The sequence below is a fragment of the Gracilinanus agilis genome, chromosome 1 (genome assembly GCF_016433145.1).
Source record: "Gracilinanus agilis isolate LMUSP501 chromosome 1, AgileGrace, whole genome shotgun sequence".
Lineage (NCBI taxonomy): Eukaryota > Metazoa > Chordata > Mammalia > Didelphimorphia > Didelphidae > Gracilinanus > Gracilinanus agilis.
In genome coordinates this window covers 287,730,064-287,747,193 of record NC_058130.1, presented here as the reverse complement: position 1 = coordinate 287,747,193, position 17,130 = coordinate 287,730,064, and the positions used below count along the sequence as shown (strand labels likewise).

Here is a 17,130-nt window from a genome sequence, read left to right as displayed (position 1 = left end):
TTTGATCCTTCCATCTGCACATCCTATCATCCTATGTCTCTTCTATCCTTTGTAGCTAAGATCTTCTAAAAAGGCAGAGTACAATACAATTCAGTTTCCCAAACTTAACATTCCACTTTCTCCTCCTGTCTCATCCACTTTGTACAAATCCCATTCTTACACACTGAAACTTCTCTGTCCAGAGTTTCTAATGATCTCTTAGATGCTGGATCCATTGACCTCTTCTCAAACCTCATTCTCCTTGAATTCTCTGCTGCCTTTGGCACTGTTGATCCCTCTCTCTTACTTGATACTCTCTTTTTTTGAGATTTTCAGGACACTACTCTTTTCTGGCTCTACTCCTACCTATCCAGCCACTCTTCTTCTGGCTTCCTTTGCTGAATCTGCTTCATCACTGGTTTGTCTTGGTCGCTCTTCTCCCTTCATTTGATGATCTCATTAGCTCCCACTGATTTAATGACTGTCTATCTCTGTGCTGATGATTCTCAAATCTACCTATCCTACCTCAAATTTTCTACTGACTCCAATCTCTCATGTCCAACTGCACTTCAGACAGCTTGAACTGAATTCATAGACATCTTAAATCCAAAATTCTTTCCCTCTCATCCCCATCCACTTTCCTTATTACTCTAAAGGGCAATACCATCCTCTCAGTGTCCCAGGCTTTAAGCCTGAGGATCATCTTGACTCCTCACTCTTTCAACAATGATCAATACCCCTCCCCCAAATCTATGGCTAAGGCCTATCAATTTCACCTTTCCAATATCTCTAACAAGTTGTCTTTTTCTTTCCTCTGACACTGCCCCCTCTCTACTTCATGTCTTTATCACTTCACACCTGGACTGTTGTAAGAGCCTGCTGGTGGGTCTGGCTGCTTCAATATAACTCCATCTTCCATATAACCACTAAAGTGATTTTCCTAAAGCATAGATTCCATCATGCCCAACATACTCTCATGCACCCCACTCCACTCCAACTCATTAAACTTTAGTGATTCCCTATTGCCTGTAGGATCAAGTACAAAATCCTGTCTGATATTCAAAGCCCTTCATAACCTAGCCCCGTCTACCTTTCCAGGCTTCTTATTCCTTGCTCCTTCCTCACTATGTTCTCTCCCATTAGGCTTTCTGCCTGTTTCACAAAGAAAACACTCTAATTCTCAGCTTTGGACATTTTTTTTTTTCTGTCCTCCATGTTTGGAATCTTCTTCATCTCTGCCTGACTTCTCTGACTTCCTTTCAATCCCTATGAAAATCATATTTCTTGGAAATATTTCCCAAATCCTTGTATTTAATGCCTTCCCTTTAACAATTTCATATTTATCCTGTCTATACTTACCTATATATTTGTTTGTATGTTATCTCCCCATTACATTAAGTTCCTTGAGGACAGAGACTGTTTTTAACATCTTTTTGTATCCCTGATGCTTAGCATAGTATTTAGAACATAGAAGGTATTTAATAATGGAAAATGATTGATTGCTTTCTATAAAGATAAGAATTTGATTTATCTAAATTCATAGATAATTTCTCTGTACCAATTAATGTGATTTTCAGTTCTTAATCTATAAGGCAGGGATTTGAACTACTGGCTATATAACACAGCATTTCATAATCTTTAGTTTCTGTATTCAGAAAATAATCTGAAACACAAATGGATGCAAAACATAGCATTACTGAATTTGCGAAGCCACTATTCATTGTGCATTAATTCACATCAAATAGCCAATGAATAAGCCAATATTTAAAAATAAATATAAGAATGATATTCCAGATAGTTATCCCTCACTCCATTGCCACTCTATAATTATATTAAATTTATCAAAAGACCAAAAAATAAAAATAAAACTATTCTTACCAGTGGATGAGGAAATCTTTCACACAAAGCATAAGCCAAAGACTTGGGGGAATAAACTAGATTTGTGCCACTGATATTTTCAAAAGGGAGTAGATTTTGACAATATTAGAGAATAGATTAGAAAGAGTTCAAAGGAAAGTTATAGAAAGAGAATAAAACCTGGGGTAGTGGGGTAAGGTGGGAATAATTGATATTATTTATCCAGGAGAAGAGAAGGCTGGGAAGGGAGTAATTTAATAATTGTCCCCATGTATTAACTAGCTATTCTCAGTACTGTATACCTCAAAAGAAGGAATGCTTTTAATAGAAATATGAGAGATTTAGGCTCAATAAATATATGGAAGAATTTCCTGATTTTGAAATTTGGATATACTTTAGATTTGGAATATACTTCAGAATAGGTCTTAGTGGAATATTTTTCTCTTTAGGACTTTAAAATGTTGGATTTTTCTTTATTTGGGACAGAATATGAGTAGATCTGTTTGAAGTCTGGGAGTTACATTAGATGGCTTCTCATTCCTGTGATTCTTAGCCATTTCTGCAAGGCAATGGTGATGGAAAGCACAGGGTAGGGAGAGGCCCTAGAAATATCCAGAAGGGGAAGCAAGCATCAACAGTACTTATTGGAGTATCTAAACATAGATGAGTCACTTCACCTTGGTCTAAAAAGTACTCCTTCAACTTGGGTAAGGGTGAACAGGAACCAACTCCCCTTTGAGTGGGGAGTGGCCACAAACCTTCCACTACCTTCCAGGCAAATGCCTAGTCAGCTGGAACAGGAGAAACAGAAAGATGTTTGATAGGTGATGAGTGGTAGGAACCCCACTACAGGAACCCAGGGAGAAAAGAGAATTACTGGAGAAGAGAGGAGCTAGCCCTGGGTCACAGCATCAGCACCAGAGGGTTCCACCATCCAGTTGTATCTCCAACGCCATTCTGGCATCTTCTGAAACTGTAGTGCCAGCCCTTCAGTGCCTTATTTCTTTTCAGTACCTGCAGGAGAGTGGTTGCTCCTCTTTCCAAGTGTTTGGTCCTGGGGTTCATGCAAATCGCTGCCACTACTTCCTTCAATGGAGGAACTGAGGGAGGGAAGGAGGAGAAAAGGGAGAGATGGAGGAAGGAAGGAAGGAAGGAAGGAAGGAAGGAAGGAAGGAAGGAAGGAAGGAAGGGAGGAAGGAAGGAAGGAAGGAAGGAAGGAAGGAAGGAAGGGAGGAAGGAAGGAAGGAAGGAAGGGAGGGAGGGAGGGAGGAAGGAAGGAAGTGAAGAAAACTTTCCATTCTTTTCCTCTCTCTTCCTGGTCTCTGTTCTCTTCCATCTCTCTGCGCTTTTTGTTTCACTCCCTTCTCTTCCTCCAATACCGCCACCGCTTTAAGTCTAGATAACCGAATTTCTCTCCTCTTCTTCCCCCTCCTCCCCCTCCCTCTCCTCTTCCTCTCCTCCTCCCCTCGCTCCCCCTGCACCCTTGAACACCAGAGAGGAGCTGCTGCTAGAGTAAGAGGAGTGTGTGGGAGAACAGGAGGAAGAAGAGGTGGCTGTGGTGGGTGTGGGTGTGTGGAAGGACATAGACTCGCTTCTCGTTCTTGCTCTTGCAGTCGGCGAGGAGAACTAGTGAGAGGAAACAAGGAGACCTGGTGAGCGCCAGGAAGCTGAGACCAGCTAGGAAGATGCTGAAAGTCACCGCGCCCACCTCCTCTTCCTCCTCTTCTTCCACCGCGCCCACCGCGACTGGGGGCACCTCTACTTCTCCCGATTACTGGATCGACGGTTCCAATAAAGACTCTTTGGCCGATTTCTTCGAGGTGGAGACAGAGCTGGGACGGTAAGAAGGAGGAAGAGGAGGAGGGGAGAAGAGGTAGTAGAGGCGGGAGAGCGGGCGGGCTGCAGAAAATCGGGTATTCTGTCCCTCCTTTTAGTCTCTGTTGGCATTTCTGATTGCAGTAGCTTAGCAAAACCAGACAATCCACTCCTCCAGGCTGTTTTCAGGTAAACAAATGGAAGGGAGGGAGTGTGAGAGTGATTTAGGCTGTCACAAACTGAAGGAAGCCTTCCCATCTGATTTTTCGGGACATAGACTTTCCCTTTCCTTCCATTCTTCACCGTCCTCATCTCCATCTTCATCATCTCCATCTTCATCATCATCATCATCATCAGCAGCAGCATTCCAATTTGCTGCCACAATAGAATTAACTAAATTTCCAATGCACAGAGTCAAGGTTGTCTCCGTGCAGAGGAAATTTAGGGTTGTTATGATAGTATGGAGCATCCCTACGCCGTCCTTATTCTTCCTAGCAACCTTCAGACGCAGCCTCTTTCCAGGCAGCTTTTCCTCCACTTTTGAACCCCCTTCCATCATCCTCCCTACTTCATATCATCTAGGACTACAGACTACTTGAGCATCCTTTTGTCTTAGGGATGGGAGGAATGGAAATATGACGAAAATGATAAAACTTGATTCCCCTCCCCCTGCCCCATCTTGCTCTCTAAATTAAGTGACATTGGAAACTAAACTTAAATACCAGTTTTCTTGCAGTGGCTGTTCAAGAGTAGATGATAAAATGACTCACTTAAAAGAGCTTGTGGCAGAATAATAAACTAGTAATGCTTTTAAAGAAAAAAAAAAGCTCAAAGGATTTAGATGGAGTGAGAAAGATCCTAGAAGGATCCTTTCATGTACTGTAATTATTTGTTTAAATTGTGTTCTAAAATGCAATGTCCCCTGGACTGCAGAATTATCCCTACCAATTTGAAGTGTACAGTGGCCTAAGACTGCTATGGGACTCTATTTTTACATTCTTCATGCTTTTTGTTTTTCTATTTACACATGGAGGAAATTCTTTTTAATTACTTATTTAAGATTCAGATCCTTTATTGTGGGGCTAAAGATAAAATGTCATTTGTTGGTTCCTTTTGGTTTTCACGTTCAATGATACCAGAAAATTACATGGAGGGCGGTGTTTAGCTTAGAGATATCTTTTTTCCATTGTTAAAAGTTCTAAATTAGATTTTGTAATTTGGATACTGTGTGAAAGAGTTCAGAGGACCTTTTCTCTCATTGTTTCTTTTTAATTTTTCCTCCTCTCTCTCTTTTCCTCTCAAACACAATTGAGTTGAGCTGAATTATATGACTAAGAAGCAAATCATTTGAATTCAAAGTGATAATTATTAACAAATGTTTCCAAATGTTCAGTATTATACAAATGAAACTTCCAGGTCATTGATTGAATTTTGAAATTTTTATCACTAATATGAAAGGTAGAAAAGTGAAGTAGAAAGAGAAATTTGATTTGGGGTAATGGAAGTTTCTAATTGTGTCTCTGGCACATGAGAATTATATGACCCAGAGCAAGTCACTTAATTTCTCAGTTCTTTAGGTAACACTTTAAAACTGTTGCAGAGCTTCCACATTGGGAGCTTCTCCACTAAAGAAATAATAGGTAGGAGGAAATTTTTCTCTACTGATAAAACTCTAGGACTCTTTCCCCACAACCAAAAATGCTGAAAAGTGTATATAAAATGTATTTTCCTATAAGGCAAATAGAATAACAGAATATAGGATTGATATAGGATATAGGATGATGGGCTGTGTTGTTATGTAGATTCAACTTTTAATTTAACAGTCTACTTTAATTTTTTTTCCTTTGGCATCTTAGGAATTAGCATATCAGCAAGGAAGTTCCTGTAATCAGGTCATAAGCCATTCATGGCAATAAACTTACCTTTCTGATTATTGTTTATCTTAAATCTGTCATTAATCTACTTTTGAGTTGCTATGTGTGAACATATGTAAGTGAATTTAAGTTTAATAGAAAAAATGAGAATTTTGAGGGTTATATGAAATTTATGTGTCAAAAAACCTGTATTGATTAATAGGGTACCTTTTTGGCACATTAATTTAATTGTAGCTTAAGAGAGCATGGAGTAGTGTCTTAGAAAGCTGACCTCAGAGCCAGAAAGATTGTGTTCAAGTTTGGCTTCTAATATATGTTGACTGTTTCAACCTGTGCTTAACTTAACCACTTAACCTCTCAGTGGTCTAGGAAACCCTTTAAGAGTGTAAGTCCTGGATAGAGAACCAAACCTGGAGTTGGGAAGACCTGGCTTCAAATGTGACCTCAGACACTTTCCAACTGTGTGACCCTGGGCATGTAACTTAACCCCATTTGTCTAGCCCTTGACTGTCTTGTCTTAGAATTTATACTTTCTAGACAGAAAGTAAGAGTTTTAAAAAAGAGTATAACTTATTAAGGAGATACCAGTGGCACAGGTAGAGGAAATTCCTTCCAAGGAACTTTCTATAAATCAAAGCACAGATTTAATCCCTATCCTATTCTGTTCAAGTTGCTTGTTAAGTATATTATACATTGTTCTCTTAACAGATACTAATAATACCATAAATACTTCACCCAAGATTGAACTATATTAAGACCTAAAGATTCAAAATTATAAACTCTTTAGGTTCATCAGTAAAAGTTAAAACTTATCTATAGATTGTAATATGTTATATGTTAAAATATGTTATATTTTATGTGTCATCATTTAAATACTAATTTTGTGATCAAAGTTTTTTCTAATTAATAAATATAAAATCTTAATTTTGGAGCATTTCAAAAATGTCTTCTGCCCACATTTTTTTTAACCTTTACCTTCTGTCTTAGAATTGATACTAAGTAATTGATTACTAGGAGAAGTAAAGGCTAAGTAGTTGAGGTTAAGTCTCTTGCCCAGGGTATCACAGCTAGGAAGTGTCTAAGGTCAAATTAGAATCCAGGTTCTCTGTCTCAAAGCCTGGCTCTTTATCCATTGAGCCACCTAGCTGCCCCACCCCATATGTTTTTAAAGCCATTAATAGTTTTTTTTTTTTTAAGAGCAGTATCTTGAAAAATTAGAAAATTGAAGTGGAATCAACCAGTTTCAAGCCCTTATTCCAATTTTTTGATCATAATTATATGACTTCAACTTAAATATAATTAGAGATCACTTATAGTTAACCTCTACCGTGTAGTCTTTATTGTAAAGTAGTTTGATTGCCTCTCCAAAACCCCTACTCCCCAAAACTTTTCTTAAAATATTCCTTACAAAAGGTACAAGGAAAAAAAACAAGCTGATTTTTGGAGGTTGCATTCACAACAGCAATCTAGAACTCTTTGATTCTTTGCTATCTACTTTATGACCTAGGATGGCAGCAAAAGAATAAGTTATTTGGACAGAATGGGATAGGGACTTGACCTGTGATTTGACTGTTGTGGGAAGTTTCTTAGCAGGAATTTCTTCTACCAGTGTCATTTGTCATCTCCTAAGCAATATACCTTTTTTTTTTTTTTAAAGCCCTTACCTCAGTTCTGTTGTTTGAATGAAGCCATATAAACATAAAGTAACAATGAAGCTTGTTTTGTCTTTTAAAGAAGTGTTAGTCCATCTTGTCAGTAAGACTTAGTATGTGCCAGGCATTGTGTTCTCTACTGTGAATACAAAGAAAAGCAAAAACACAATTCCTGCCCTTGAAGAATTCACATTTTAATGGAGGAAACAATGTACGTAATGTGAACAATGTAAGTAATCATATATACATCAGATATATATAGTGAAGGTAATTTCTGAGGAAAAACATAGGGAGCAAGGGGTGGGGAAAAGGGGACAAGAAAAGACCACCTGGAGAAGGTGGGGAGATGAAGTAAGGCAACACAAGAAAGAGAGGTGAAGAGGGAGAGCATTTTAGGCATGGCAGACAATCAGTGAAAAGGCTTGCAGCTGTAGTATTGTGTCTGGGAAAACACCAAGAAGGCATTTATTGTATGACAAGCAGGACAATTTCAGAAAAACCTGGAAAAACTTACTATAGAATATTTTCCTGTTTCTGCTCGCTTCACTTTGTATCACATATAAATCTTTTCAGGTTTTTGCCCAATATTGTTGTTTCTGTGTATAGTGTTCTCCTGGTTCTACTCACTTCACTTTATCATGTAACTGTAAAATTGTACAATGATCAACTGTGAATGACTTAGCAATTCTCAGCAATATAGTGATCCTAGACAATGTCAAAGGACTCAAGATGAAAAATGCTATCCACCTCTAAAGAAATAATTGATGGAATATGAATTCATATAGGAGCATACTATTTTTCATTTTATTTTTAAATTTTTCTTTTTCCACAACATGACTAATATGGAAATGTGTTTTACATGATTGCACATATATAGCCCATATCAAATTGCTTACTGTCTCAAAGAGGTGGAAGAGTAATTTGGAACTCAGAATGTTAGAAACTTAATGTTTAAAACTGTTTTTAATTTAATTTACAAAATTTTAATTTAATTACAAAGAGTTGTAAATGGGAAAAATGAGATATTACTAAAAAGAAAGACAGGTATTGCAGCATTGTAAAGTACATGGAGAAGACTAAAGTGTATGAAAACTGGAAAGATAGAAAGAGACAAGGTTGTGAAGAACTTTGTCTTTTAAAGACAAATAGTATTTTATAGGTAGCAAGCGTTCTCTGGCATTCTTTCCCAGGATTGGGCAGTCTCCATTTTTCTCAAGGTTCCAGGGTACCTTGAGATATTTGTGTGTGGCTTTTTTTCCCCCTACTGCCATCAGTTTAAGCTCCCATCAGCCGAGTTACTCCATTTGTTGAGGGAGCCACTAGTGATGAACACCTCAGTTCAATTAACACTTAATGTTGATTGGCCTTTTACCAAAGAAGAGTTACTTCAAAGATATATAACCACAACAAATGTATCAACATTTTCCCCAATACCTCCAGGCACTACTCTATTCTGACAGGTGTTGATTCACTTTAGCTTGGATCCTTGATAACATTGGTCTCATCAAGTTTATGTCCAAAGGTGGCATCTCTATTGGATGAGTTCTTATTTCAACTTCTGCTTGATGAGGCACCCAAATGTCCTCTGAGAGTTCTCTCCTTACTCCTTTGAACACTGATAATGTGCTAGCTAAGAAAACTCCATTTAGAATCTGCCTCTTGGAGTCCTATAGCTTGATCTCATGACCTTCTGAAGTTCCCAGGATTGGAGACTCCATTGCCTTCACCAGATGCCATAAATAAAAGTCACTAAGTTTTCACAGAAGGGGCAGCTGGGTGGCTCAGTGGATTGAGAGCCAGGCCTAGAGACTGGAGGTCCTAGGTTCAAGTCCGGCCTCGGACACTTCCAGCTGTGTGACCTTGGGCAAGTCACTTGACCCCTATTGCCCACCCTTACCACTCCTGGGCCAAGGACGGTCCCTAGCCCGGATGAAAAAGGAGGAGGGTTGGGCGTGGGGCTAGCAACCCCACCCTGTAAAAACTACATCTGCTAAAGAAACTGCAACCTAAAGTAGGGGCAGCTGGGTTAGCTCAGTGGATTGAGAGCCAGGCCTAGAGACGAAAGGTCCTAGGTTCAAGTCTGGGCTCAGACACTCCCAGCTGGGTGCCCCTGAGCAACTGTGTGACCCATTGCCTACTGGTTGTGGCCCTATGCTCCTAGAGTGGAGTCCCAGGATTAAAAAAAAAAAAAAAAGTTTTCACAGAAGTGAATGAGACCTTTTTGAAAGCCTCTGTAGCCAGTCAAAGAACATCCTCTTTACCATGTGGTCAGCTAGCCAGTTATAGAATGCCTACATATTCTCCCATAGTCTGTCTCTTGAGGGCCCTTAAGAACATGTCATGATTCTCCCAGAAGCAGCTCCCTAGTATCTCTACCTGGAGAGAGATGCCGTCTTTGCTCTAGCTTCCTCCCTCTGAAAACATTATTTGAGGCAGGTGGATGAAGTCTGCACATAGGTCAGACCACCATTATATCTATTTGATTTTAGAGATAATAGAGACCAAAAGGAGTTTATTGAGTTAGGAAGTAAAGTAATATTGTCAGATCTTCATTTTAGAGAAATCCCTGTGACAACTGGATTAAGGATGGATTGGAGTGAAGAGAGACTTGTAGTAGGAACACCAACCAGCAGACCACTACAATAGTCTATGCATGAGGTGATAACAACCTGCACCAGAATGATGGAATGAGGAGTGAAGTGTGAGGTATGGGGTGAAGAGGATATATTCTAAAGATATTTAGAAGGTATAATAGATAAGATTGGCCACACATTGGATATATATATATAGAGAGAGTATGAGTGAAGTTGATAATATTAAGGTTGTGATCCTGAGTGACTAAGGATGTTGGTGCTCTGGACCATACGAAAACTGGGAAGAGGGGAAGGCTTAGGGTGGGGTATGTGTGGAGATAATGAGATACGAGACTGCTAGGTGGTGTAATAGATAGATGCACTAGACCTGAAGCTAGGAAGATCACAGTTCAAATCTGGATTTAGATATTTACTAGCTGAGTGACTCTAGATAAGACATTTAATTTCTGTTTGCCTAATTGATTTATTTGGAAAACAATAGCATCTAACTCTTAGAGTTGTGAGAATAAAATAAGATGATATTTGTAAAATACTTTGTAAGCCCAAGAGCTATAAATTCTGACTATTTTATGTTTTGGACATGTTGAGTTTGATATGGCAACAGGACATCCAGTTTCAGATGATCAAAAGACATTTGGTGGTACAAGACTGGATCACAGGAGAAAGCTGAATTTTCTTATCTGGAAAGCATGAGAGCTAATGAGATTGATCTAGATAGTATAAAAGAGAGGATTCAATACAGAGCTTTGGAGGATACCCATAACTAATGGGCATGACCTAGGTAAAAATCCTTGAAGGAAAATGAGAAGGAGCAATCATACAAATAGAAGTCATTAAAATATAATTTGAACATATGATATAGGTCATGGAGTTTTGTAAATAGCTTACAAAAATCACTACCTTTTAATACATTCCATTCTATTTAAGAATATATATTGACCTAATGTAAGGCAAATTACTCCAGAGGACAGATAGTCATTTTCCAGTGACCTATTTCTTCATATGTATTTTTACACTTTTTCAATTCATGAAATAACCTTCCTCCCCTGGAAACTTCAGTCTGTGGCTTGGAATTACAGATCTTTCATTTGGAATGCTTTTTGGAGGTAATTTAAATATGACTACATTTACCCATTTTCACCCCAACAGCCCGAAGAGCTTCTCTCGAAATAAAAACTACTCTTGTTATGAGTTTGTTATAATACACACCTGTCTTATCTACTCTTGGCATTCTTCTTCTGCCTGATACCGCAAAGATAAGTTTCCCTTTGGTAGTTTTTTTGCTTAGATGTCCCAAGTCAGGAACTAAAACAACACACACTTGCCTCTGTGTTTATATATTGACCTTGATTCTCTTCTTGTTGCAAGTTTACAGAAGATGGATTGAAGTTAGGGATTATTACTTGGGGAATCAGGAGGGAGAATTTATTTTTCCACTACAAAGAGGGAGCCAATGGGGATTCTGTTATACGGTTATGTGGAAAAAAAGATTATTTTCTTTTGTCCTGGTGGGCAGAAACTTTCTTAAGATGACAAAGTTAGAGTAGCCTTGATCTTTGTTTCTAACCCTTTCTAACCGTAATCCTTTGTTTCTCTTTCTCTACATTATGATAACTACTACCATTCTATCTTGAAGATGTTGAAAAGAATAAATGTATTTATATACTGTGCCTTTGAGATGGAGCAAGATATATGTTAAACTTGAATGTATGAAGTGCCATTATATAATGTTAACTACAAAGTTAATGTAATTTGGAAAAACACTTTGGCCAAAGGGTTTTTTGAAAGTCAAGTCTATTATAGCATCATTTTGCTGAAACACATTCTTTTCCAATGTATAAGTATTATTATGTTAAAAATAACTTCAGTTGAAAACAGAACCAGGTGCTGCTGCCTGATATCGTTAATACATACTCTTCTAAGGAACTTCCTTTGAAAAAAATACCTTCCACACTAACCACAAGGTAGCTTCATAGCACTTTATTCTTATAAACACTACCCATAAAGCTGGATGTGCAGACTATGTATCTGCAGCACCCAGAGTAGGAAGAAAGTTGTGGGTGGTAGACAGATGAACTAAATCCATAACTATTTTTTGGAAGGATTCTTTTTTACTTTCTTCTGGTATATCTAACTAAAAATATAGCATAGCATTTTATTTCTTTCAGCATTAGATTCACATAAGCAAAGTTGCAAAAGTGAATTTCGGCAATTATTTTGAAAATTTAGACCCAAACCACATTTACCTGGAATTCATAGGAATTTTGGATAATTGATCTAATTTTCTTATTTCTATGCTTGTGTAGAAATAACTGAAGGGATTGTATCTCAAAAAAAAAAAATTAAAGTTTCAATTTGTAGATTAGATCTAAATGTTTGTAATTCATTGTTTACATATGGAATCTAATGAATCAAATTTCTAAAAGCCTTCTTCCTGTCTGTCTTATGTATGTCATTCACAAGCATATTTATATTTATAGTTAGATGAGTTTATGTTACTGTCAGAGAATATGTCAGGAACTGTCAGGAACAGTTATCAACAAATTACCTAGTCAGGGTCATTAATAGTAATCAATTGGTTGGTAGTGAGGCCTCCTGACTTTCAAGTCATTTTGCTGTTCATCAGCAAATATTATATATGAATAGCAAAGAATATCTTATTTTCTATTAGGAGTCCAATCTCACGAAGCATATTAAGGTAATGATAATAGAGAATTTTGTTTCCTAGACATTGTCCTGGGTCCTTATTGCTACTATATTTTTGATTTTTGCTCTGCCAGTGAAAAATGTCTTTAATCGAGTGAAGCCTAGCCCACTATTGCCACATTAAAGTCACATTAGGACACAGGGCTCTGCTCTTCTTGGCCTTTAAAAGAGCCTCTTGTCCTCCTTATTTAAAGTACTACTCAAAGGTTGATGTTTGAAAGGCAGAAGAACTGTAGCCAACCAACCCTGTGGCAAGCTCTGCCTCCCCCAAGGACTGATCCTGTTCTCCAGACTTATAACACTACCCTGGAGTTTAGAAGTGAGTGAGTCTCTCTCTCTCTCTCTCTCTCTCTCTCTCTCTCTCTCTCTCTCTCTCTCCCCCTCTCTCTCTCCTTCTCTCTCTTTTTCATTCATTCAGTCAAACATTTATTTGTTAAACATTAAAAAATTTTCTCATTCCAAATGTTTACAAATCTAAACAAAACAAGCATTTGCATATACAAAGAAAAAGAAAATATTACATAAATGATATCAGAGATCTCCCATATATGTTTAACTTACTTTTCTTCATATCTTCATTATAGATCTTGTCTACTGTGTCCCAACCCCTCCTATCTTCCCCACATTACATAGCATAGCGTCATGGAGGCCAATATGTTCATATAAATGAAATCTTTCAGAGTTTATATTTTTGTTCACTTTCTGGAGGTAATTTCTCCGTTTGTTCTTTTAATATTAGTTCTGTAACTGTGTATAATATTCTCCTGGTTCTACTCATTTCACTCTTCATTATCTCATATAGTTCTTTCCAGGTTTTTAAAAATCAATTTTTTTGTTCATTGTTTTTTATGGCTCAGTAGTGCCATCACAATCATATATCAGAATTTGTTCAGTCATTCTCCAATTGATGGGCATCCCCTCAGTTTCCAATTCTTTGCCATCTCAAAGAGCTGCTATAAATATTTTTCACCATATGAGTTCTTTTCCTCTTTCCCTGATCTCCTTGGGAAACAGATCCAACCATGATATTGCTGGGTCTAAGGGTATGTACAGTTTTATAGCTCTCTGGGTGTAATTCCAAATTGCTCTTCAGTATGGTTGGATCAAGAATTGAGCATGCCATAGAGAGCAAATCCCTTTCCACTGAGCCTGTGTGGTCTATGTTACTTACTGTATTAGTGGAGATTGTGGTCCACATTTATCCTCTACATTGTGGTTTTTGACTTTATAGTTCCTTGCCTCTGGGTTTTTGCTTGCTGCAAAAATTCCTTCTAAACCAAATGGTTCAGAAACTCAGTGTTGGCCAGAACTTCACCTCTTCTCTGTAGGAAATCTTGGTCAGAAATTTGGCATTTTCCACTTCCTGTAATTTCCTTTATCCACTGGCATCTTTGAGTCCAAATGGTTCTCTGTAGGGGTCTCACAGATATACAAGTTTCCCTTCTCTGGGAGAATTAGTTGCATAATTTTTGGGCATAGCCTTTTCCCTGTCTCCCTATCTCAGCTCTTGTTCCCCCATTCTGTTCAAAGGCCATGTCCAAGTTTGACAGCCCGAGGCATATAAAATGGTTATAATCAATAGTCTTGAATGTGATATCAATGGCCCTTGAGGCCCTAGTCTAGGGCAATGAGGACCAAAGATAATACCTAGACAGAATCTTAATTTCCTAAGAAATCTACATGTTTATTATAAGCAAATAAATAGTTTAGGTTGTTAGTTTCTTATAAGAAGTGTCTCTGTCAAAACATTTACATGACATTTTGAAGTTTTCAAAGCACCTTCCTCTCAACAACCCATTGACATCAATAATGTGAGCTCTATTACCTCCATTTTATAGAAGAGGAAGCTGAGACTCTGTGAAGTGAAATTAGAGTCCTGAAGCTGCCTTTTTTTGGTGTGTCTAATTTATTCTGTGATCCCAAAGCTGATGCTACTGCAAACCACTGCTATTCTGAGGATAATGCTAGGGCTCTGATGAAAACTGTCCAAATTCTATGGATCTTAGAAGTTCCAAGTTTCTCCAAGCCATCGGTTGACAGGGAAGAAAAGTGAAAAGAGGAGGCTGAAGTGCTCTCCTTGTCTACCAAGATATTCCTTTTCAGGAAATTGGCTGGAAATCTACCACTAAAGGGCCAAATAGTCAAATACTTGGATTCTGAATTGGCTTGCTATTATATAAAATTCACAGAATATGAACAAGTATCCTCAACTAAATCTGAACATACTTCCTGTGTAACTTTATTCCATTTCATCCAGGGACTTCTAAATTAATCAAAGACTTTTCACACAATCCAAAGTCTTTGATTCAGTAGAGACATATAGTCCTTATATGTACCTAGTTTGCATTTCTGATTTGACTTAGTGGATCTGTTCTTACCTGGCAAAGTTGTCAGTTACTTTAAATGAGGTGGCAGTGATTTGATTGGTTGACTCAATCTACCTCCATTCTTATCCATTCAACTAAAAAGGGACAATCCATACATAGGTCTATTACCATCTACCAATAGTTTTCAGTCACTATCTGGCATTAAAGGTTCACCTGAAACATCTATATTGGCCTTAATCTCATAGCTAACCATTTCTTTAAACTCTAAGGCACTTCTCTACTAGCAGCAATGCAAGGATCCAGAGCAAGGCTGAGGGACTTATGAGAAAGAAAACTAGCCACATTCAGAGGAAGAACCATGGGAGGAGAAACACAGAGGAAAAACAACTGCTTGAACACATGGGCTGATGGGGATATTATTGGGGATGTAGACCCTAAATGATAACTCTAGTCCAACTATCAATAATATGGAATTAGGTCTTGATCAATGATACATATAAATCCCAGTGGAATTCTGCGTTGGCTAAGGCGGGGTTAGGGGAATTTGGGGGAGAGGGAAAGAACATGAAATATGTAACTATGGGAAAATATTCAAAATAAAAAAAACTTAAAAAAATAAAAATAAATAAACTAAGGCAACCTGGTGTAGTGTATGTCAATAAGCATTAAGTGCCTAAATATGTGCCACACATTGCAAACATCTTATTTGATTTTAGTAGAAAAGGAAGTGGATTTTGAGTCAAATGAGGGGTAATCTTTTAGGCAAACCATACCACTTCACTGGATCTTGAATTCCTTATCTGTAAAAGGAGGAACTCTGATTAGATAATTTCTAAAATCCTGTTCTAAACCCAATGATTCTTTTCCCTACACTCTCGGAGTCTCACACTATGGTTCCTCACTTGGATCAGATCTCCCCCCCAGCCTCTGATGCTCTTAACCTTTCCTAGTTCCTCTCTTTCCTTTCCAAAGACTGATATGTTCTTGTCCTGTATCCCATAATCCAAGGCCCTGTTCTCTAGGTCTTCTAAGGTAAATGCAATGAATCTGTGCTAATGTGACCAAAAGAGAGGGTTTGAGTAGAAGTTGGCAGCCAATCTGCTTGCTTTTAATAATAGCCTCCAAACACAATTCTGTCCTTTTTGGTCTCTGTCCAGAGTAGTGGCTCCTAGGCTTCAGGCCAAGAGGAGAGGAGTGGTGCCAACTATGGCCCATAAGGGAACTCTGTTTGGACCTTTGGTATTCAAAGTCTTTTGTATATGTGGCCTACTTTGTATCAGTACAGAATCAGATCTAGATGGTTCTCTTTTTCACAAGATGGTGTCTTGTCCCACTGGCATCTTGATATTTTCTATGCTCGGCATGATTCATCATCTGTGTTCAATTTCTTCTGTCATACCATCCCCATAGTCACACCTTTGTACATCACAGTATTTCAGTACCTGTTGGCTTGAAAAATGTCATTGCCTGCCAACTCACCACTTTTTACTTCCTTGTCATCTGGCATGAAATTTTTTCAGCATCAACTTGAAGGTTCGGTGATGAAAAAAAAAAAACAACAAATTGGCATTTCTTTTGTGGTCATATGGTCTCCTCAGGTTGCTGGATGCACTTTAAAAAAATAACCCTTATCTTCTTAGTATAAATTTTTTAAAAATCCTTACCTTCTGTCTTAGAATTGATACTAAGTATTGGTTCCAAGGCAGAGGAGTAATAAGCAATTGGAGTTAAGTGACTTGCCCAGGGTCACCAGAAGTGTCTGAGGTCAGATTCGAAGCTAGGATCTCCCATCTCCAGGCCTGGCTTTATATTCACTGAGTCACTTAGCTGCCTAATAATATAATATATAATAATATAATATATAATAATATAATACCTTTGTATTAAATTCATGGACTTGTTTAGTACAGTAGTAGTTGAATTTCTTTCACATATGCTAATGTCCTTAAGGTTTCAGAGGGCAAGATCATATCCATTAACTTCTTATAGTTAATTCTTTGAAAAGAGCAAAGTTATGATAGAAAAAAAATGCTTACTTTTTCTAATGGCAAAGAGAATTTAGAAAAGCAAGAGTAGATTTTTAGCAGGGGATGAGTTACAGTTGATAGACTCTTTCCTGGAAGGGTTAAGTGAATTGTTAAAGGTAAAAAAGGTATGCAGAAGTAGGTATTCTAACTCCAAAAATAGTACTAAGTCTTCTACATTATTTGGCTTATCTAATGACTTTTATGTTCTCTTCTAAGATTCTACGATATGAAATTTGTTGGGTATGGGATTTTAGAAAATTTTCCCTACTATCTCAGTTCTTGTCATAGTCCAATTCATC

General features: G+C 37.8%; 1 protein-coding gene across 1 annotated transcript in view; it reads left to right on the top strand.

Annotated features, from left to right (window-relative positions):
* Positions 1 to 3,515: 3,515 nt before the first annotated feature.
* Positions 3,516 to 17,130, top strand: part of CAMK4 (calcium/calmodulin dependent protein kinase IV) — a 251,074-nt gene continuing 237,459 nt past the window's right edge. Inside the window, exon 1 of the mRNA XM_044657613.1 lies at positions 3,516 to 3,676. Coding sequence (XP_044513548.1) covers positions 3,522 to 3,676 — 155 coding nt within the window. The 5' untranslated portion in view covers positions 3,516 to 3,521. The remainder of the gene's footprint in view (positions 3,677 to 17,130) is intronic.